Raw genomic sequence first — 24,098 nt, forward strand, 5'->3', positions numbered from 1 at the left:
AGCAATGTAAAGAACAAATTTGAAGGAAAAAGAGATTTAAAAAAAAATACAGATTTCAGTATTCTGACAGAACGATTTTAGAAGCAATGTATTTCTATTGGTAGTATGTTTCGTGCCTGCACCAAATAATAACAAATACAGATTTCAGTATTCTGAGGCTCTGAGCCCCGATTCTTTTCCTCGCGGACGGCAAAAAAACTCCGACATTATACAATTTAAAATAAAATGGTTAGGGTTAGGCTTAGGGTAAGATATTGAGTAAGAAAAAGTTTTATGAACCACACAGCTTCTGGTCTTCCAAGACCCGACCGGATAAAAAGACGTGGTGCAGGCACAAAATATAGGCCTATTACCAATATAAATACATTGCTTTTAAAATCGTTGGTGAACACAAATCAATAGATTAAATTAATTTCGTGGCTATAACACGAAATGCCGTGAGACTGGGTTGAATAATTTCCACCGCCACTTAACCACCGGCTCTTTGGAAAGGAACGGAGCCATAAGATCCGGCTCACTTAAAAGAGCCGTAATCCCCATCACTGTATAAATCCATGGTTGAAGGTTGTAACATTAGCTATACAGTGGTTACCAATGTTGTTTCTAAATATAATATAATGCTGGGCCGTTTAAGTTTTCTGCCTACACAAAGCGTAGGTTTTATCTTTGTCTATAAAGAATGAAACTATTCACATAAATATATATATATATATATATATAATATATATATAAAAAATACTTTACAATCATGTAGGATGGTTGGCAGTGTTTTTGAGCCAAGATAAAGTTATTTTATTTTTTTAAGGTTAACCAACAAATGCGTCTTAGTATTTTTTGATAATGTGAAGTCAGTAAAAAATTCTAATAATACAATGTGACTTTGATACCATTCATTTATACAACAAAGGCAGTCAAATTTTAAATAAAGCTTCTTTAATTGACAGTGCTTTAGTGGCACACCATGACTCAACCGCAGTATAGTTGTGAGTTATTAACACTAATGCAGAATACAGAATAGTGTGTTGCGGCCTTAAAGATAAAACCAACTGTTGTATTGCCACTTGATGCAACACAATCCTATATTTTCTGGTAATGTTGATTACATTTTAAATAAAATATTTTGTTTTGAAAGCTAGCTAGCTACTCTATGTCTTGATTAACCACACCTGGGTTTAATGGAGGACAATGACTGAAAAGAGATTTGCGTGAAAATAAATAAATAATGAAAATTCCTATTTCCTTGGATGAATTTAGACTCCACACATCTGTTTGAAGGAGAAAAAGGATAAATTGTTTATTTTAAAAACAAAAGCATCACATTGAGAAAGCAAGAGAATGGACAAATAAAATAAAGACAGAATAAACATAATAGTTCATACAAGTCTTTCCAGAGTTCTTCTGACCCGGTGGAGAGGGGAGGGGGACAGCGAGTCAGCTGCAGAGCCTCATCCACTCATCCCATCATTTGGGCAGGACAGAGGTCCAAGTTTCACACACTTTTTATTTACAAACCGCAGCTCAGAGGAAACAAACTAATTATTGTGGCAAAACTGGAATCCTTTGCACTAAAATAACAAATCCTTTATATTCAGCTAAACTGGAAATCAGATCAGATGCTGATTTAAAAAACCTTAGAAAAGACAGTGAATATCTTGTTAAAAAGAGAGCATTGCTAGAATGTCAGTTATACAGTAACCACGGTGCCTGGTTTTAGGCTTGCAAGTTAGATATAGACAGTGGAAACAGGACAGAGCTGAGCTACTCGTACACCGGACGTTAGATTAGAAAAATAGCTTTAACAACAGATCCTAACATACATTTAAAAAGATGACAATAGAAAAGCAATGACATACAAAAGGGAATTTTTGAGCCTGAAATTAGTGAACAGTATTATAATTTAAAATATTTTTTCTTCTTTCAGTTCACAATGAATCCAGTTTAAATGTGTGATGCGTGAAAGCAACTGTTTGGTATTTCCATCTAATTAGAGGTAGCTATGCCCTTTTGGGATTCATTTAGTGAAGTATACTCAAATGTAAAAAATATGGTATGAAATAATCAAACACACTCAATGGCTCTTGTATTTAACAGTTATAGACAAAACATTTTGGATCTTATTATTAAGTCTTACATAAAGTGATACTCCAAGTGTTTTCAGTATCTATATTTTATTAAATATATACTGATACTAGATTGCCTTTAAAAAAATGTAATGTATTTAAGATCGATATTAGCTGGAGTATCACTTTGAAACTGTCAATCCCATTTCAACCATAAGATGGCAGCACAAGCACGTTTTATGCAAATCATAACAATGATGTTTCAAAAATAAATTTGCATCATACCATACGTATGTATAGGCTTTTTTTGCATGGGTCTTCTAAGAGACAGATTCTGTGACAAATATATGTGAGTGTGTTTATTGTGGTAATAATTATCATCTTTAGAGAAACATTCATCTTTGTGTAGAAGCATTAAGGTATGAGGGAGGACTGGTCTTGTTGGTCAGGGTATTTGCTCATGTTGACCTTGTTGTCCCTCCACTCTCATTATAAACAAAGGGACATTACTGCTCAGTCAGCAGATCATTCCTCACCTGCTCATGAGGGCTGACTCCTCTCTGTCCTCTCTTTAATCCACCTTTCCCTTTCAATCTTTGGAGGTGAACAGAGATCTTTGCTCACTCTCATGTTTGATTTCATGGAGGTATTTTTCATTCAGCTCTCATCCTCACATCCACCAAACAGCACACACCCATTTCCTGATCTCATCTGAGGTCTTTAGCTTTTAACCATTTCATAAAACACCTTCACTCCCCCCAGTTCTTCCCCCTCTCTCTCTCTCTCAGTTATTTCCCCGCCTGTTCTCCTCTGTCGTTTCCTTCTCTTCATCCTCTTCCTCCCTCTCTTCCTCTTGTGCTGCCTGGATCTCGTTGGCCGTCTCTCTCACGCTGGAGAACTTGTCTGACTGCTCGGTTGTCGTCTCTGTGTGATCTAAGGGGACAAAGACAGATGTCAAAAGAAGAAGTAAAATCCCCAACTAAGTTCTGCTTTTGGTTAACATATTTCTTCATAGATGAAATGTACAATTTATTCTGGTGAAGGAGATGACTGGTGGGCACGAAGAAATTCATATTTAAAGTAGAGCTGGAATCATTAGTGTATTATTTCAACTAATTTGACAACTTATTAATTGGTTGAGCCAATTTTTAAAGAACAAATGTTGCAAACTGAATATCTTCTAAAAACTGCACAGCGCTTTTATTTTGATTCAGATATATTGACATCTTTTTTTATAGTACTTTTTCTAATTTCTATTATAAATGTATTTTTTTCTTTATTTATATTTCCTTATTTCATTTTTTCTTTATAAGTTTATGTAATCAACCATTAAGTCAGGGAACATTCCTTATATGTAACCTACTTGGCAATAAACCGGACACTGATTTTGCGCTGCTGGTCAGACACTGACAATATCTTCAGACATTTTAAAGACCAGACGATTAATTGATTATAATGACTAAACATCATGTGTTACTCTGTGTTTCAGCAGACTTCAACACAGAGGATTAATTGAGAGGCTGTCATCTGCGCTGACAGAGCAATCATTCTGGATAAAAAATGTTTTCATTTGACATAATGGAGATGAAGAAACGATCATTTTGATACATTTGACAAAATAATAAGGGAGTATGCTAAAAAGTTAACTTCAACATAAGATTTGTGGACTATTTTTTTTTTCTTCATGTAAATGGATTTCAAATTTCCACAGCTGTTCTGTTGCAGCACATAACTCAAACTGAGTTGTGAGTTGTATTAGCTTTATAATAATATGTTGGAGGGGTTGAAACAGAATACAGAGGATCAGAACAGACAGTGTTCTCTGTGAGCGTGTTACTGTCTGGCCTCTGCCTGGTACAGGTGTGTGTGCGTGTGTCCACCTGTAGTCAGCTGCAGGTCTCTGACAGATTCTGGGCGTAACACAGAGAGATAATATTATATGACACTACAGAGCTTCATCTGTGCTGCTGGTCCTGAGGAAATTAAGTTACCCTGAAAACCACAGCAGCCTTTAAGAAACGCATCTCTGTTCTACTGTTAACAAAAACAGTTTAATAGTTATTTCAGAGCAGGGGAAAAGTGGTGGTATTTATGGCCCTTTTAAGTCTTTTACTTTTGTTTTTCAGTCTGCAATCTTCATTCTCATTCCAATATGCTTTATAATACAAATACATTGATGTGTCCAAACTTGAAACTGAGTGCTGTCAGAAGAATACTAAAATATTACGTTTGTAATATTTCTAGTCTGGTCCATGTTTTCTCAGGTGATGAGATTATCATACACCACATTAGTCAGCATTCTGAACTCCAATAACTAAAAGTAAATCCTGTTTGTACCATCAAAATCTGATTAAAACGATTTAGAAATATTTTTCTATCCTATTAATAATATTAATAATAATAATAATAACACATGAGACTTGTATAGCGCTTTTCAGGAAACTCAAAGAAGAAAGATATATTAAATTAGATTGCAACCATGCTGGAAGTGTCAAGAGACATTTCTTGAATAATTCATTTTCCACCCAAGCAGGCTTATAAACGCTAGTGCTTTTTAAGGGCCACAGGATTTATTTTCTCTTGTGTCCTTGCTGCTGCTGTTGTGTTTTCCCAGACTGCGTCAGAGAGCCTCCCTCTCACCAGCAGCTTGGGTGGGAGATGTGTCCTCTCCCTGCCAGTTGTTGTCCTCCTCCTCCCCTTCACAAGGGTCTTCCAAGGGGGGGTAGATACCTAGGTGCTGCATATGTGCTTCGGCCATCTTCTGCACAGCTACACACAGGTAATCACAACACACATACACACACACACACAGGGAGACGGCCACACAAACACATGGACACAGGGATAGAGGGATATGTTGTTTTGGTTTTACCACGCTTCAATATTGTCCGTTTTTATCAAGCCTCACCGGGGATTTTGAATACATGCCAGGCAGGCAGGAAGCCAATTAAACACATGCACTGACAGACAGAAAGACAGGCGACTGCAAAACATTATCCCACACTGGTGTTTTTTAGCCTCCGCTGCTGTTTTCTATCCCATCTCTCACCCTGTTCTTCCACCTGTCGTTTGTACCCTCGTCTTTTCTCGCCTGCCCGCCATCTTCAGCGCTTTTTCTTTGGCAGTGCTGACTCACCCTCTTCTCCATCCCCCCATATGCACTCTCCTCTCTTTTTTGATATTACCTTAACTCCCCTTCTCACTTCCTCTGGGTCACCTTGACTCTTTCTCTCTCTCTCTCTCTCACACCCTCAGTGCGGCACTGCAGGTCACTCATTCAGGTTGTGAATGTAGGTTGTGTAATCAGAAATTATTCTGAGGTAGCTCTCTCTTCCCCTCTGTGCGTAGGAGCAAATGAAAGGCAGATTTCTGATGCAGGAATGAGGTTTTCCTGGCTCATTATATCATCACTTGATATGCCACACGTAACCATAAATCCCCATTAAAGGAAGCTCTGCTGACAAGCTCTGAGGGAATGTTTGCCCCTTTATTGACCACATGCAACAAGCAGAAAGCCACATGCATAAAGACTCAAATGAAACAACATGAGTTATATATCTTGCCTATATGTGTGTGTTGTGCGTGTCTGTGTGTGTGCGTGTAACAGCTGTATACACAACTGACTGTAATCCTGGATGATCTAGATGTTCCTAGACTCACACTCATTGTCTCACAGCTGTCACACACTAATCTCTCTTTCTCCCTCTCTGTCTCTCCGTCACACACTGTTGTGGAGTGTAGAGTAAGAGCAAGAACACATGGAAACAGGCCTGTGCATTTCACACATGTGCAGAAAGAGGCTTTTAATACATATCTACCCATCTGTCACATGTCAGCTATCAGTAAGCATGAAAAAGCGAGGAGGAAATTGACTGCGGCGAAGCACGGTAAAACAAAAAGGACTTAAACACAAGGATGAATCACAACACACAAGCGCCACCTGTAGTAGCAACACTGCTCACACCTACCTCTGAGTGATGGAGGCTGATACACATTTGGGTTGACACGTTTTGGTTTGAGTACTCCGTTCTCTCCTACGACCCACTGCAAACAGAGAGGCATCAACATCACCATTTAGTTATTAATGATATGGCTTTTCCACAAATGAGATCAGTTACATATTTGTTGGTGTATTTTACCCTTCTCCTCAAATGAAAAAATTACAGAATGTATAAATATGCAAATCATTTTCATTTCAAAAGTTCTACTGCTTCACATAATGTCTCCTTTTTTGGTGTGTGCTCTGGAAACACTTCAAATTTGCATTCTGGATGAGTGGTTCCAAAAATCCATCACTCCCTATGTGAGTTGAAACAGTAAATAACAGACTTCTGCACACACATTTTTCTGCACAGTGAAGATCAAATGTCCCAGTGAAGTACTAAATAGGAGAAAAATAAGCATTTTTGGCTCTTTCTTTCTACACATTTGATCCAAAACCTCGCATAAGAGGGCAAGGTATATGGCAATCTAATTATAAGGCTAATTGTATTCACAGTAGCAGAATAGATGATGATTCAGGTAATGATGCCGACATTAACAGACGTGTTCAAACCCAGGATGCAGTATTTTTCATTGCTGCAACTTTACATTAAAAATAGACTTTCTTTATTACTTATGGTGCATTTCCACTACACGGCCTCGCTCGGCATGGCTAGGCCTCGTTAGGCCTTGTTAGGACTGGCTCACTTTATGGCGCATTTCCATTACAGTTTAGGAACTGGGGTAGTATCTTCTATAGTAACGCAGTGTAGGCGGAGCCGTGACTCATCTTCAATGAGAGCCCCAGAAAAACAACACAGCTCTTAGCACTCAGAGCTCACAGATCCTCATATCTGTTCAGAAACTAGACAAAAGTTAAACAAGTACAAACCACAGACTGTCTGTGTCATGGCGAATACAGTCGCTGGTTTATTTATGTCTGTATAGGCCGTTGTTGTGAGTGTGGACGGTCGGAGCATTTACAACGTAAGCTTAGCCAATCTCCATTTAGAAAACACGCATTTTAAAAGGTTTTTCGCCTGCCGTCTGTCTGCAGACTTGTCAAAGCATTGATTCATGGTTGTTACTAACCGGTATCAGTATGTTGTTACTTTGGCATTATTTTGAAACGTGTATTACAATTAAATCACGGTCAAATATGTTCATCTTGTTGTAGTTGTAGCCCCCTTGCCAGCGATTCTCTCTCTAGTTTAGCATACTCAGCCTGGTTGTTCCTGGCCCTAGAACCACGATTTTATGGGGCCAGAAAAACTGCGAATTAGGACCCGCTAGCCGGTAGGCTACTAGGCCAAGTGGAAACAAAACCAAAAACGGGCCCCATACGGCTCGGCACGTTTAAAGCGAGCTCCGTGCTGCAGTGGAAACGCGCTATTAGACTCCCTTTTTTGGTATTGCAAGGTCACTACATGTCAGTCATGTGATGCAATATTTACACTGTGGTGACACCATGTGGGACCATAATTCACCTTGCTTATTGTGTCCGAGTCCGACCCTTGTCAATTAACTACAGGGGTCCCTCAGGGCTCTGTTCTTGGTCCCCTCCTCTTCTCCTTGTACAAAAACTCGCTCGGATCAGTCATTAGCCCGCATGGTTTTTCATACCACTGCTACGCTGACGACACCCAATTAATTCTGTCCTTTCCCCGCTCAGAGACCCAGGTCGTCGCACGCATCTCTGCTTGTCTAGCTGACATCTCTCAGTGGATGTCTGATCATCACCTCAAGCTCAACCTTGACAAGACTGAACTGCTTTTCCTTCCGGGAAAAGATTGTCCCACTCTTGACCTAACAATCAACATTGGCACCTCTGTTGTTTCCCCGACTCAGACTGCAAGGAATCTGGGTGTGACCCTAGATAACACGCACACATCATGCGGCCGCTGTATGAAGCGTTGAAAGGCAAGACCCCCGTCCAGTCGACTGGACAGCAGAGGCGGATGTCGCTTTTGCTGAGGTCAAGACCGCGTTGGCTCAGGCGGCTTTGCTGGCACACCCATCATCTACGGCTCCCATCACCACGGACGCGTCGGCGCAGTGCACGAGCAGTGGGTGGAGGGCACTTGGCAGCCGCCAGCTGACGCCCAGAGAACGCAGGTACAGCGCCTTTGACCGAGAGCTCCTCTGACTTTATTTGGCCGTGCGTCACTTCCGTTTCATGCTGGAAGGCCGTGAATTTACGGCGTTTGTCGACCACAAGCCGCTCACCTTCACCATGTCAAAAGTGGCGGAGCCTTGGTCGGCACGTCAGCAGCGGCAGCTGTCCTACATATCAGAGTTCACTACGGACACTAAGCACGTGGCTGGCAAGTCGTTGCTGATTGCCTCTCCAGAGTCGTCATCGGTGCCGTCCAGTTGGGCCTGAAGGTGGAGGGCGCGGGGCTGCGCTTGGAGGACGTGGTGTTCGGCGACGCGGGCGTTACCCTCCTGTGTGACGTCTCCACGGGCCTGTCGCAGCCGGTCGTTTCCCGCCAGCTGGAGGCGCCCTGTGTTCGAGGCTGTGCACGGACTGTCACACCCCGGCGTTAAGCCTCCGGTGCGCTTGGTGGCCGCGAAGTTCGTCTGGCATGGGCTGAAAAAGGACGTGAGGACTTGGGCTGGTGAGTGCGTGGCTTGTCAGCGCGCTAAGGTTTCCTGGTGCCTGAGAGGAGGTTTGACCATGTTAACATTGACCTGGTTGGTCCGTTGCCCTCCTCTCAGGGCTTTTTCTACCTCCTCACCATGGTGGACAGGACGACCCTTTGGCCGGAGGCGGTCCCGCTTGTTTCGACGTCGGCCGCAGATGTTGCCCGGGCCTTCATTGCAACGTGGGTGTGTCGTTTTGGCACCCCGTCGGACATTTCCTCAGACAGGGGCTCTCAGTTTACGTCCGAACTTTGGAACGTTGTGGCAGGCGATTTGGGGGTTAAGCTGCACAGGACTACCGCTTACCACCCTCAGGCTAACGGCCTCTGCGAGCGTTTCCATCGCTCCATGAAGGCGGCCCTCAAGGCCAGCCTTACGGACGGTAACTGGGTCGACAAGCTGCCCTGGGTGATGCTGGGCCTGAGGACCGCGCCTAAGGAGGATCTGCAGTGCTCTACGGCGGAGATGGTCTACGGGCAGCTGTTGAGAGTTCCAGGGGATTTCCTCCCGAACACATCAGCTCAGGTCTCAGGCTCATCAGGTCTGCCACAGCCCAGCGGGTTTTCCTGAGAGACGCAGCGGAGGCTTTTGCTCCGGTTCCGACTACTCAGCACGGTGCACCAAGGTCTCAAGTTCCCGCGGAGCTACGCTCGGCTGAGCACGTCTTCATACGTCACGACGCACACAAAGGTCCCCTGCAGCCCCCTTATGATGGGCCTTTCCGGGTCTTGGAGCACGGCGACAAGCACCTGGTGGTCGACATGGTCAAGGCTGAGCACGTCTCGGTTAACCGGGTGAAGGCTGCTCATTTGGACGTGGACCAGCCGGTGGGGCTGGCTCGACTGCCGAGACGGGGCCGCCCTCCGGCTTTGATTCCTGTCAGGGAGTTTGGACCTGTTGTTCCGGTCCCTCCTCTGACGGGGGCCGCACAGGCGGAAGTCGCTGTGCCGGCTCCGGTGCGCAGGACTCGTGGGGGTAGGCGTGTTGTTCCTCCCCGCCATACGGATTTTGTTTACGAGTGAATTCTGGGGGGGCTTGTGTGGTGACACCATGTGGGACCATAATTCACCTTGCTTATTGTGTTGCCACATGGACCCTTTAGTGGAAACACCTGTAGCTTTGGCTGCCATTCCTGCTAGCTCGTCAGGCAGAGCAGTTCATGTGTTAACCTCTCTGATATTAATGGATAATAAAGATTGGAACTCCATTATTAATACACCGCCTCCGACTCCCTTTTCACAGCACTACAACACTGACATTGAGAAATGCCATAGTGCTACTGCACACGTGCAAGGACACTTTTGTTCTCACTTAGGTCATAACTGCAATTAAAATGTGATAAAACACTGAACATTTAATCTCAGGGGATTTAAAATATGAAAATTTGAATTACACTTTTCTTGGGGATTAAAAAATGGTGTGAGTTTGTGATGGACACAAGCAAGGATGAAAGAGTATTTAGAAAGACTAAATCTATACTTTGGGAGGTGGTATTAATAAGGCGGACAGCAGCTTCTGGAAAAAACACAGAATAATGTTGTTAAACAATTAAATGGAAACTCCAAAACGAGGTTGTGTGCATTGTTTTGAGTTCATGGGATAGGCTTGAAGGAAATGGTGGTGGATTGAGGAGAATGCACAGACACTTCGAAAAGTGTTGTCACTTCACCTTTACCTGATGGGTGGACTGATCATCCTCAGGAGATGATTGGTCGGCTACTCTGAACAGCGTGGCAGGTGTTGGCCTCCTGCGCCGGATCTATAAACAAACACAAACATAAAGGGCAGCCATAAATAAATAAGTAATCTAACTGGCCAACATTTTATATAATAATAATGCAGCCCTATAAATCAAATTGAGATTGTTGAGAGTTGATGCTGGTGAAAGGAATGCTGCGGCTGACACCATCAGTGCTGCTGCCCAGTTGGCTGATTGGTCGACAAGTTTCAGTGCACACGGGTCAGGTCAGATGCCAAAGTGAGTAGAGGAAGACTCATTATGTAGCTTGTAACAGATACAGTGAAAGGTATGCTTTGAAAAACAGCAGAGAAACTCATGCTATTTGCTCAAGTCAGAAATGATCCTGCAATTAAGACAAGCTTAAACGGTATACCACCCTCACAAACAGAGGGACCATGGAAGGTGGGATTTTAGACTTAATGAGCCCCAGCATTCAGACACTGCCCTCCATTGTAAAGGCCCAATAATCAACACAGGTCTGCACTTTGCATATGGAAAAAGTCACTACAGTAAACTCTCTACCCTCACAGGAACAAATGCCCTGCTGTGCCCCGCAGCTCGCCAATCCAATCCAATCCAGCCTGTGGTGGTGTGGGTCTTTTTTTCTCCTTTTAGGATAAGTATTGTGAAATCCCATATATTTTGCTTTACTGAAAAAAGACAGATATATTAAGGCAGGGCAAGGCAATGCAAGTTTATTTATATAGCACCTTTCAACACAAGGTGATTCAAGTTCAAGTGCTTTACAAAAATAAAAGACATTAAGAGCCTTAAGAAATAGTGCAGCGGAAACACGTTATGAAATGACATTTAGGCTGTATTATAGCAAAAAATACAAGTATCAAGAAAAATATTCAAGAACTATTTGGATAATTCATTCATCATTTAAGTCATCAATGAACAACAGTTATTAGTAGCAACCATTTGCAGCTTTGAAGCAGATTATACTTAAGGAGTGGTTTGAGAGGTTTTTCTGGACCTTCTGCACCATTAAAAACTGAGAAGTCAATTTTGAAACAGCTTCTGTCAATCATGAAGTTGCAACCTTAGCAAGTAACCTTTTAAGAAATCAGGAGGGGACTGTGTGTTACACAAAAGAGAAGAATGTCATTAATGAAATATACTGATAAAACCCCTGAGAAGAATGTGTGAGGCCCAGAAAAGAAAGCGTGCAGATATAAAAACTTTCCCACAAAAAGGATATATAGCTGACATGTATAAAACTACCTTTTGAAAACATGTTGTTTAAAAAGTGTGCTGACAATGAAAGCAGCTAGCTAAGTGGTCTTGGCAAGTCGAACAAACAAGGTATTGAAAAGTGTCCATGTGGAAAGAGTCACCTTGTCCATGGCATGAACCCTGGCACACTCTTTAATGCATGAAGGAGAGTTAATCCTGGCTCTATTTTGCGTTAAACTGCTCCATACTCAGAGATTTGTTTATGGTTGGTTCCCCTTCTTTTCGTTTAGGGAGGTGTGCGTCATCGCAGTGAGGCGTATGTTGCCAAAGCAGAGGCTTGCTTGGCCACATGTTGGAAAGCTGCGGCTGTCAATCACGACAACACAGGGTAATAGAGCGTGCATTTTGCCCTTATTTATGACACCCGACACACATTTTAATCCCATCACGCAACTTCCAGCTGTCCCGTCAGCCCCTGAATCTCAAGCACTATCTGTCTTTATGTCGTTCACCTCTCGTTTCCATCTCACTTGATCCTCTGCTTCCTCTATCCTGTTTACTTCCATACCCATCCTTCATTCCTTGACATTTACCTCACTTCTCCCCTCCTCTCCTCTCCATCACCAGAATGCGTCATAACTGAAATCATGATATTGATTGGTTTGCTAACTTATCTGTATGGTAGAAATGTATCACAAGTCTAATTTAATTATATATAATGTCACTGTAACTTTATTTGCTTACAGTTTAAATTCATGCCTAGCTACTAAATGTTCTCAGACAGAAAGGTGCCGCTTTGTCCATTGTCAGGCAATTATCATATGGATCTTAGGTTTGTAATTAGTATGCAGGTTAGTCAACATTTCAATGGCCTGTAATGTGAATTCCCTATCTGAGACCTCCCCCCCTTTTGTCTTTGTCCTGTATAAAGTGCTTGTTTTTCTGTTGTAACAGAGTCAGATTCTTGTACTACGTTGGTGGTGCAGGGTTATCTGTCCTTCCGGCTGGAAATAGATTGATTCTGTTAAATGCTATAACTCTTTATTAAATAACACAACTTTGGTTCAAACGTATTTGTTCATTCCTTACCAGAAGGTCATTAAGTGTGGAATTTCCACCACAGTCTGTCCTTTACCTTTCCTCAAGTGACCTCTTTATTTCTCTCTTTACTGGCAGAGAACATCCACAGGGCCCACCTCTCCCTGGGCGAGGTGTGGGGGCCCGGGGCTCCATGCTGCCTCTGCCTGCCTGACACCTGCTCCCAGCCTTGCAGGGCAGCCTGAGGTGTCTCACACAGAGACCCACACGAGGGAGCAGACACCAGATGTTGCCATGACCGAGCCTATGCCCAAGTCCTGTGGCATTAAAGCCATTAAACTGGGAAATCCTCTGGTTTGTCCCCTTATTATCCTCCATTGTAGACATTGTGTATGTAAGGTCACGTTAAGGTTGTTCTACTTAAAGGTAACTTATTATGCAAAATCCACTTTTTTCCATATTGTCTTTTATACATAAACATGTGTCGCCTCTGTGTAAAGAGATTCTGAAAGTTTCAGAAAAAAAGATTTGCTCACATTTTGTTCTTATCCATTTATATAAAAACATTTTTAGATTTTAGAGAAAAGACAGTATAACAAGGGACCTTTAAGTGAAGAGAATGAGATTTTTTTTCTTAAACTCCCAATATTTGATAACTTCGGCTATTGATAAGGAAAATAATTGTTATCTGCAATCAACAGTTGCTCATACAAATGTTCACATAGCTTACAGCAAGGTGACCTTCCCATTTTAGTGTTCCACAAATGTGTAGCATAAGCCTAAGCCTAGCTATAAAATAGCTGCCCTTTTTTTATTCTACTGTTTTTGTTATGTTACATTATTTTGGGGAAAAAGATCTGAATAGAACTCCAGCACTGGATAAATCCACTGGACCAATATTCAAAGAAAAACATTTCTCAGCTGCACATCAAACATCAATTTCCCCCCAAGGACTTTTGCCTTCACATTTTCTATTTCTATTTCCTGGAAGCAAACAGAAGAAAGAAATGTGCATTCTTCATAAATTCTGAAATCCATTTTTTGACTCCGCCAATGACACTTGAATGAAAGAGATGGTTGCAGAATGAAAGCATTTAAACTTAATAACAACCGCGTCCTGCCCTTTTATTCGGATGGACATAGGAAGAGATGTGAGATAAAAAGAAGGTAAAGTGATTGTGTAAGATAATTAAGGTCACTGAGAAGCGTAATTTGTAAATCTGCTGATATATTTACCTGAATAACAACGCTCACATGCAGTGTGTGTGTGAGGGCTGTCCTCTTAATGTCATCATTTAATCATCATGGCAATCTTGTGAAAATGCCAGGACATGACCTCCGTAACCATATAAAAGACAACACTCCACCTAAATTGCAAAAGTAAAGTAGATGAAAAAAACGGTCATCATGCAAACATGCATTTTTAGCTAGCAAACTGTATTTTCCTGTCATTCACTGCACACAGTGATGGTGGCGGTGACGTGCTACTGTATGACATTGGCATGCCAGATGACATAAACACACATATTGTAGTGACTCTAGTAATTTTCCAGCCTTCAAACCGCACTCTCCCCAAGTTACATAATATGTGAGCATGTGAGATTACTCCCGCTATGCTTTATCCCTACAGACCCTCCCTCCTCCATCCTCCATCCTCCACCTCTCTAAACCCCCTGTCCCCTGCCCAGGCCTCCTAACCCCTCTCCTCTGTTGGCAGCCATTTTTTTTATACCAAGATCAGTAGAGCTTTCCGTGGCCTTTCAGCAGCTCCACAGGTGCGGGCCTGCAGGCTTCCCTGAGAGGCAGCAGCACCTCACTTCAGTTTCATTGAAAGACGTGGCTGATAGATCATAGCGTAGAGAATAGATGCACCAGCGTATCTAAAGCTGAGGATTGAACTTGAGTATCCTGCTGACTCTGCAATGTGTCACAGGTGAGAGGCAGAGAGAAACCTCTAGATTCCTTTCTTATTTCAATGTGTTTGCACGATAGACAGAGCTGAAGAAACACAGCATAAGTGAGGAAGCATGGTGTGCAGATGACATTTAAAGAACCCCTAGAGGCCTAAAGAAGGAATCTCACCTCAATAAGCAAGCAAAGTCATGCAATCAACAAAAGTAAACAATGACACAAAAAGAAAATATAAAGTAAGCAACAGATTAATTGTGGCACGGCTGATAGATTGACTAAACTTCATTTGATAAATTATAGACTAGCTTTACTTGGTGTGTTTTTATGTATTCCTCTTTTATTACATTAAATGATCATGCTTTTATTTACTTAGTTTCATTGATTTATCATTGATTTCCTTAAACCTCCACAAAGCCATTCGGACATTTGTTTTGAAACATGCCATATTATTTAAAATGCTGTAATCTTATGGTTGAATCTTTAGAAGTCTGTCAAGTTTATTTGGGGACAAGGCCGCAATCCAGGAAGAACTCCGTTACCTAACTCTGTGCTCTGTGGGGTGCAGGAGTCATTGGGAAATGTTGACTTTGCACATGTGTGTATGCTGTGCACAGGTATGTGTGTGTTGGCTCAACACACTCTTGCATGGCAGCCCGGGTGCAGTTTGGCTCATGTGGGTCTGCTCTCTAAAGACCATCATCCTCTAAGCTGGTGCTCTCGGGCCGCGCCTATAAAAAGCAGCAGTAGTAGGACAGCATAAACTAGATCGGAGGGGTCCCTGGGGGCTCGGTGGGATGAGACAGAAAGATTCTGAAACTCTGGCCTGCACCAGCCGACAGTGGAGCATCTCAAAGGGAGTCAGTTGTGTCCTGGCGTTAAAACAAATACAAACACAGAGAGAAATACACCTCAGATCTCCTTCCCTGTCAGATAACATCCCTGGTGTCCGATAGCCCTACATTATATCAGGATATCCTCTTAAGCAGTTTCAACTCTCTCCCTCGTGGTCCAGCTGTAACCCAGCTCTGGATGGACACATTTGTACAAGATTGATCTGGAGGTATAGCATCTGCCCACAGGGCTGTGCAGTGGTATCGGAAATAAGTATGTGCATGGCATTCAGGACACCAATGGGAACATAGTCAAATGTTCAGCCAAAGAATGAGGGGAGACATATGGAGTACATTTGTGCTGTAAATGCAATGTAGGTCTTGTGTCAAATGCTGGTATGTTACCAGTCAGATAGAGTTTCTGAAGGTGAAGCTCTGTTCTTCCTAAGTTGAATACAATATTTTTTTTATGATGCTGAAATGTTGGTATTTATTTAACTGTAGGAAATGTACTCAGGCAACACATACACCATTCACCCTGATCATTTCTGCCACCTTCATTTTTTTGTATTTCGTCTCCTCTGGAACATCAGGTGCTGAACACAGAGTCCCGTCTCAGCTGTCGTAATCTTTGGCCTGTTTAGTCTCTGAAGAGCAACTCAATTAAGCACTCATGCTGCCCCCCCCCCAGTGAGCCTTTTAAAAATAAGTGGCAGAGCCCCATGTGGTTCTCTAAGTGCAATCTTGCATTGAGTTCAATAACACAATGAGCATGAAAAATGATCCCTGTCAGTATGAGCTGAATGATTTGTTTTCCTTTTGCACGTTCAAACGTATTTCTGAGAGATAAGACACACGTTGTATGTTTATGTTTCTGGATATTACAAATGGTGGAACAAAACTGCATCAACCTTGCAAGTTTAACAATAAAAAAAAGACAAACTTTTAAATATGAATGCATATTTGCTATTAATACAAGAGTGCAATGGGTGATAGTTAATTAGAAATTCAAACAGGTTTATCAAATTCAAAGTATAAATGTGTTGTTGTTGTTGTTGTTGAAGGAGACATTTTGTTGCTGTTTTTGAGCTCCTACATATCAGCACACTTTACTTTATCATCTTTGCCAGATGTTTTGCTTTTTGTGTGCATATCCACAATGGAATTAGAAGAATTTGATTATTTTCCGACTTTGTGTTTTGCTAAAAGATTTGGACACACAGTTGCCATGATTATCCCAAAATACCAGCCACCCAGCACATTCCAGACAAAGCTGGCAGACAAAATGTTTCCACATAAGCATGGCAAATACAGAACCAAAGGTTAGCGACCAGATATATCATGTGACAAACAGCTCTGTCCGACACATTCAGGCTATACTTCGGTGTCACTCAAAGAAAACGCTGCCAGGTAGTCTCAACAAGGCTTCACTGAGTAACACCAGCTTTTCGAGGTTTCCAGCTGTTTCAAACAAGGTCAAAGACAAGGCTACGCAATTTACAACCCTAGCTGCAGCTCAGTGAAGTCCGTGGTCTGTTAGATATGCATGTTTAGCTCATTCCTATTCAAATGAACAGCATCGTTGAATTCCCGTAAGTCAGAGAGGCTGCAGTATGTTGCTTCTCAACATTCACGCGACACTCCTGCAGCGACCTTTAGCCCCAACACCAGCTAACTGAATACACAGATGGGCAAGCGATAGCTGCTGGAAGGGCTCTCTGTTGACCCCAACATAATGATGGCAGAATGATATCACCATCAGAGACCATCCCCCTCTTCCTCCTTCTCTTCGGTCTCACAGTTCCCCTACAGCATTAACGTAATTAGGTACAGGGAGCCGTTGTTCCAGAGACTCTTGATAGAAAGTGTTGCCATTACGTCACTAAGGAGTTAATGTACCAGACTCTGATGAGTGACAGGAAGCCTCCTGCCAGGTCACAGCGCACGATGCAGCGAGGTGACAACAGGGGAGATGCCAATCAAAGCCTTCCCAGAGACGATGGCCCCTCTTACAGCCTGCATACAAAGAATCATTCTGCTATTCTTGTTCATGCACTCAAACAGAGAGATGTTATATTGTGTATCGGACAAAGACCAGCTCCAGAGGTCAACAGCAGGTACAAACAAAGGACAGAGTAGCCATAGTTACTGATTTGCAATGTCATATGTACTGTGCCCACAGGTACATGAAAGAAGATTATACTGTTGATGGTTGCTATGAATTTCACACATCATTGCTTGGATGCAAATGGCATGCATCTACCCTAAGTGTACATTTTAACATCACATAATATTTAACTCTAGGGTTGTGTTTTCCTGTTGGCACCACAATGTTTCTAACATCTTTTTCTTTGAAAATTAGCATTCATTTGAAATCTAAAAACCGCTAATCTATCATCAGTTTACACATTCCAAATATAACTTTGTGTTTCAGCACGACAACCATGTGTTACTTTGATATTTGTGCATAACCTTGTTTCTGAATCGGGACATGCTCCTAAAGCCCATTGAAGATGACCTGGTGTGTCCCTGTGTAAGCTCATTAAGTTGCAGGCGGATAAACATGAACAAAATTCTCTGAACTGCTGTAACACAAATCAGAGATTACAACGGGCACGGCAGCAATAACATAATGCCATGGCTTCTCAGTGTTGATGAAACAGCGATCAAGACCAATCCCATTTGTTTTGAGTCACGCCTCAGTGCTCATCTCAATATGCCTACATCAGTCTGACCATCCTGTGGCTCTTTGAACAGAGCTAAAGGGACTCAAGCCCGTCACAATGGGAAAAGGAAAATCAGGAGGGAGGAAGGCAGTTACTAAAATGATGTCTGACGAAATGTGGTGACAAGGCAGCTCCTGATTTGATCCAGCCCAATTTCTCTTCCTGCTGAGTAATACTCACTCGATTCACTTTCATTTATCAACACAGTCCCAGATAGAGAATACAAGGATATGTTTGGTCAGTTAGAGATGGATTCATGCACATATGGGGCTGTATGTGCTCACTACAGCTTGACTTGGTTAGATTAACAATGACCCCTGAAGGGACAAGTGAGTGACTGAGTGGGATAGTGACACCACCTGACAACAGAGGATGTGTTGACCTAATGTGGAAGGCTAAGTGTGTCATTAGCATCATTGCTGGCCTCCACCAGCTTCTGTGACCGACGCCGGTGCCTGAGGTGCAGCGGGCATTGTTGCGCATTTTCATCTCACTGTTTACGGTGTCATCAAAGCTCTATCCAAGCTCAATATTTACGTTTCATAAAGTGTTTACACATTACACACAGCCATGCACACAGACTATAGATGTTTAGTTAATACACTCATCAGGACAAAATCATTTTGAGACAAAAATATGAATAGAATGAACTGGCTTTCATGCACATGCGTTTCTTAAACAAAGTGGGAAAGTACCATGAAAGGAACCTTTGTGCTAAACTGCTGACGTGAAAATGTTTCTGCAGTCATTTACTAATCAAATGCCTGGACTGTCAAAAACAAGGAGGAACAAACACATAGCAGCCTTCAGAGGACAGAGGTCCATTGATTGTGTATACATTGTAATAACAATCTGTGGTTTTCAGCAAAATCCTTTCCCTATTAGTTTTGCCACTACAAACATCAACAAACTGCTTTGGGCATGCAACTTTGAAGGAAAATAAACACAAGTGTTCATAAATTGGACACACACGTCATTGGGCTGGGTCACACCACTACAGTGACATTCTATCCGTGCAGGGAAAGATCACTGCACCCTCTTGCTTTGTGCCAACCAAAATATGTTCTTTCTGGAAGTGCATGTTGACAGTCCCCCAGACCGCTAATGTTTACCCACAAACACACACTGCATCAAAGGTCGTTGTTTGACTTTTAACCCAGAGACTGGACCGGGGAGGGCTGAAGGGGGGCGGGATCAGATATAGTGTGAGGAGAGTAGGTGGGGCAGAGGAACCTAAATCATACATAACTCCCTTAATAAAGATTATTGTGCGAAGTGATTGATGCCCTTTCCTGCCCTCTAATATTGCCTTTCATATTATTATTTCCTTTCAATTGAGAGGATCAACACAAGATGACAAGATCAAATTGAGTTTAAAGAGGAGAGACATAGAGAGATGTCTGATTTTTAAGTCCAAAGGGAGGCAGACTTGGAGGGAATCACGGACGCAGCGCCTGCACCATGACCCTAATCTCTGTCCGTGGTGCACATTACCCTACATCATTTGCTAAACACGTAGGATTGGTGTGTATTCGTGTGTTGTGGGGGGAGGGATGATAAACACAAACCATGTGCTTCTCCGTGTTGTTGCAAAAAACACAACTTTAATTATGTCTGTTTCATAATGAGTAGATCATTTATGTCAGATGCTAAGAGAGCAGAACAAAACTGCAGATCTACTCAGAGCTGACAGTGATGGCGTTGGAAAACCAAATATGTAAATGTGATAAAAAAAACTCTGATCAGGGCACTTGAGAGCGAGAAAGTGAGAAAAAGGTGTTAAAAGTCTTTCAGTTAAAGGGGACCTATCATGCAAAATGCACTTTTGTACGTCTTTTATACATGACTATGTGTCCCTGGTGTGTCAGGGAACTCACCAAGTGTCAGAAAACACAACCCTCTCTCTTTTCCTCCATACCCAAATCTCTAAAAACGGGGCTGCAACGGATCTGATACAGACTGATACAGATTTGAAATTGTTCTGACGTCAGAAACGGGGTGCTCCGCCTATGTGGGTAATTCTCCACCTATCAGGGGAATGAAAGGTTGCGTGGCATGGTAACAGCATGGTAACAGCATGGTAACAGCATGGTAACAGCATGGTAACATGGCGCTCGTGCCTCGCCCCCCTCCTTTGCAGGGGGGCGTGGTCAGCTGCAGCTCATTTGCCACAGAATCAGCCCTTGTGAAGACAGGGCTGGAATAGAGCAAATAGAGCAAAATGAGGCATGGCTAAAATGCATGATCTGTTTGGTATTTTGAAAAAAAAACTTCACAGACATGTTTTATATAGGTATGGCCCTACAATATATTATACAAATATAGCATGATAGGTCCACTTTAAGTGAGAAAACTTCACTTGCATGAAAATGTTATGTTGTCAAGATTATCCTAAAAATTGTTAATTAAGATAATTTTGTACATAAGAAAAAGTAAATTGTCTAAGCTCAAAATCTAATTCACCTCAAATGGAAAGTAAAAACGTGTTGGGGTGTTTATGGTAGATGTGTGCAGATATTAAAAGTAGAATAGATTCCTTCAAAATAAACATTTAACAACAACAGGAGATACATGTCGAGGAGTAATATCTTACACCTATGGAGGAATGTACACATGGCTGCTGTTTTTCTCCCACAATGTGCAATATTTTCACTGAGTGGGAGGTATGGAAATGTATTTACATAAACACACAACCCAACAAAGAGCATTCACACATACAGAATATATCCACATGTAAGCACCAATGCATACCACCTATGAGACACACAGTGCTGTCCATTAAAGTTGACCTTTAAGATGCAAACTGTGGGGGAGCTTTTGGCAACATAGTTGTGCAACCTGTCCCCATAGCAACAAGGCCCCATCATTACAGTCGATAGCGGTTTTGGGGTTTGAATGCCATTGGAAAGAACAGTAAGGAAGAGTTATGGGTTGTGTAAGAAGTTTGGAAGAATGTTACAGTCAGTGCGGCTCATTAGCAAAGACGGACTTGTGGGCGACAGTAATTGCTAGGGAGGGGAGGGGAATGAAATGAGTGTCATTAAACGTTACTCCTGCCCACCCACACGTCCCCAGAGACTCCCCTCAGCCACCGGCTAGATGCTATCTGCTTTTAAGCATATATAAACACATTCTCCCCTGAACATGACTGCCAACACAATCACATACAAACATCAAGATGGATCAACAACAACTTGAGGCTTCTGAATGACAAAGGTGTCTCGTAAAGCAGCAACAATGGCACAGAAGCTTTAGCACACACACACACAACCTATCTGAAGGTAAAAGGCCAATGCCGGCCTGCAGGGGGAGAGCCAGCCAACAAGCCTAAATATAGCTGATCACTGTTTGACCATCAGGTGATTGCGAAAGAAGGTCCCCCCCAAAACAAAAGGAAGTGAGAGAATATGAAGCGCACATATGGTAGATTAATATCCTGTAGTTTCTTAGAAGCGATGATAGGGATCAGAGCGTCGCAACAGGGCATGAGAGATGGAGAGAAAACGAGGGGGAGGAGGAGAGCCAGTGCTTATGTATAAATGTGAGTGTTAGTCATGTGTAGTGTTGCAACACATTTCCATTTTAGCAAGTCCTTTAGTCTATAATGCAGCACTAGCATCTCAAATGTGTTTACAACAATATTAAGGTTAAAAGCTGCTAAGGCAAGAAAGTTATACTTGATTCAAGAAAGCCTGGAATAGAAAATGGGCCTGAAAGTGAAATGATAAACAGTTTCTCACAAACAAACAAGGTATGAGTGTTTATGAAGATCAGGGGAATTATGGAGCATGGTTTGAGGCCCTTTATGTTAGTCAAAAGCCTCTTTGATGCAAGCTGTGAAACAGGGACAGCTACTGAGGGAACTGTCCCCAGACAGGTGGACCTAGATATTGGGTTGTGTATCTTTCTGTCTCTGCTTTCCTTCATATAGAACATCTCTATATCTTGCTTTCGCGTCCAATCTCTGCTCAAGCTCTCGTGAGGGATGAGCCATTGGCCTCGATCTACCTCAGCTCCAAACGATTCTCACTTTGTCCCACTTTCTCTGCTCTAAAATAGGAGCCACCAGCATTAGAGACAAAAAAAACCTTCAGATTTGTCCTGAGCAAAAACATTTCACAGAATTGTACAGGCAATGCTGAGTCAGCCATAATATAATCTCTGTGGGCAAAGCAATGCTGATGAATTGTACTAAGAAAACCTCCGAAAAACAAGGTCACGCACACGCAAAACAAGTTGCCAAAGATGAAAAAAAGTCATTAGAAACAGTGTGAGCAATGTGAGCAACAAAATGTCAAGGCCTTGTTGTTGCTGCTCTGTTACAAAAGGCTTTCATACGCAAGATAATGACTTTCGTACACACTGTTAAACAGATCAAGATGAGACAGCAAGGCAGTAATCTCATGAGGAAACAGCAACAAGGAAATGTCATCATGATTTCTCAATCGTGTCGCAGATTGGCACCCAGCAAACGGACTTGCAGAAGGTGGTGAAGAGTTATGATGCTCTAGAGTGGAGACACTTGGTCAGTTATGCTACAGCACCTCATAGCTACATTAAATAAGGAAACACCCTGCCTTAATGAGTGGAAGGAAAGTATTGACACATTTGGACAATAAGAAATCAATGTGTGAAATACTTAAAATTCAAATGAAACAGCTCTAACAGAATACTCTGGCTCAAACACCAATCTGTCCCCTGAGTGCTCACCATCTCCACTTGTCGAGGGTCCAGGTTGGAGGGCACAGAGGCCGGCATATTAAAATGGATCTTCCTCTCCTTGGGCTCGTCTTCGTCGTCAGATGACATAGCAAATTGGATCTTCTTCCTTTCCTTGGGCTTCTCCTCCACCTCAGTTGTCACAGCAAATTGGATCTTCTTCCTCTCCTTGGGCTTTTCCTCGACCTGGGTAGACACAGAGGGCTCCATGGCTTTGGATCCTGGGGGTCTGACTCCCAGCAGAAAGTAGGGGTCTCTGCCGAAGATCACTAACACCTCCTTGGAGGTTGAAGGCAACTTCCTGAGTGGTCCCGCTCCTGAAGACTTGTCTTATCTCTTCTTTACCTTACCCTCACACCCTGACTCAAAGCAACACACTGAACAGAAACCCTCTCTTGTTCACCTCCAGTCTTCTTCCCTCTCTCCAGCAGCTGCTAATATTCTCTTGTACCTCTTCTGTTCTCTCCCTTTCTCTCTTTTTTCACTGGCTATAGAACCTGTGCAGCTGGAGTGAATGAAGCAGGTCCTCAGATGTGGCTGTAAGGGAGAGAAGTGGCAGGGGAGGGGCCAGGGTCCACAGGAGGGTGGAGATATCAGGCAGGAGGGGAGGAGCCATAGCACATAGGGGAGGAGAGGAGAGAGGATGTAACAAACAGGGTGGTGGGGGCAGCTGTGTTTTTATAGCTTTCTAAGCTGAGGTTGATTTGTAATCAGAAAAATAATAATCTCATCACATCAGTTGAGCCTCTGTTGGCCTCTATTTGTGAATGAGAGATTTATGGTGAGAGAGGGAGGGAGCATGGAGTGCAAGGAGGGATAAACAAGAAGAGAGATGTGTGGAGTATACAAGGGGCAATGTACATGTGATCCAGCAGCTAAACCCATTCTACTGACAACACTGGATGTATTAGGCTGAATGGTGTTATACGTGGTGCTATGACCAATCATTTGTATGTAATGCCTTATCAGAGTTGCAGTGACATGCTTTGGCTTCGGTCTTCCATCCTGTTGATATTCATCAATAACTGAGACAAATCAGATTAAATGTGGGTTTTTCATCGTACAAATAGCATGCATCTAATGACAAAACAGGAAATGGAGCATCTTTAAATAACAAGATCTTTTTTTAAGTGGAAAAACACAGACACACAATGGTAGGAAGGACAGATTGGCAGTTCTAGCGCCATGATGAGGGCCTTGTTGTTATTTCTCTCATATGGCAGAGGGATTTGGACAGTGAAAGCGGTGGAGTTGGCCTCGGGGCAGAGTT

General features: G+C 42.6%; 1 protein-coding gene across 2 annotated transcripts; it reads right to left on the reverse strand.

Moving 5' to 3' along the window:
- Window positions 1-1,268: 1,268 nt before the first annotated feature.
- Window positions 1,269-23,396, reverse strand: ppp1r1b (protein phosphatase 1, regulatory (inhibitor) subunit 1B). 2 transcript variants are annotated; one of them, XM_034220209.1, is made up of 5 exons: window positions 22,820-23,396; window positions 10,354-10,443; window positions 6,029-6,104; window positions 4,701-4,829; window positions 1,269-2,993 (listed from the first exon to the last, which is right to left on the reverse strand). In XM_034220209.1, exons 1-5 carry the CDS (start codon window positions 23,036-23,038, stop codon window positions 2,845-2,847), a joined length of 663 nt encoding a protein of 220 aa, XP_034076100.1. In that variant the 5' UTR covers window positions 23,039-23,396; the 3' UTR covers window positions 1,269-2,844. The 2 variants fall into 2 exon arrangements, with proteins under 2 accessions (XP_034076100.1, XP_034076101.1); XM_034220210.1 differs by having other exon boundaries at window positions 10,360-10,443; window positions 22,820-23,390.
- Between the last annotated feature and the right edge of the window lie 702 nt (window positions 23,397-24,098).

This window comes from Gymnodraco acuticeps, unplaced genomic scaffold (assembly GCF_902827175.1).
Source record: "Gymnodraco acuticeps unplaced genomic scaffold, fGymAcu1.1, whole genome shotgun sequence".
Taxonomy (NCBI): Eukaryota; Metazoa; Chordata; class Actinopteri; order Perciformes; family Bathydraconidae; genus Gymnodraco; species Gymnodraco acuticeps.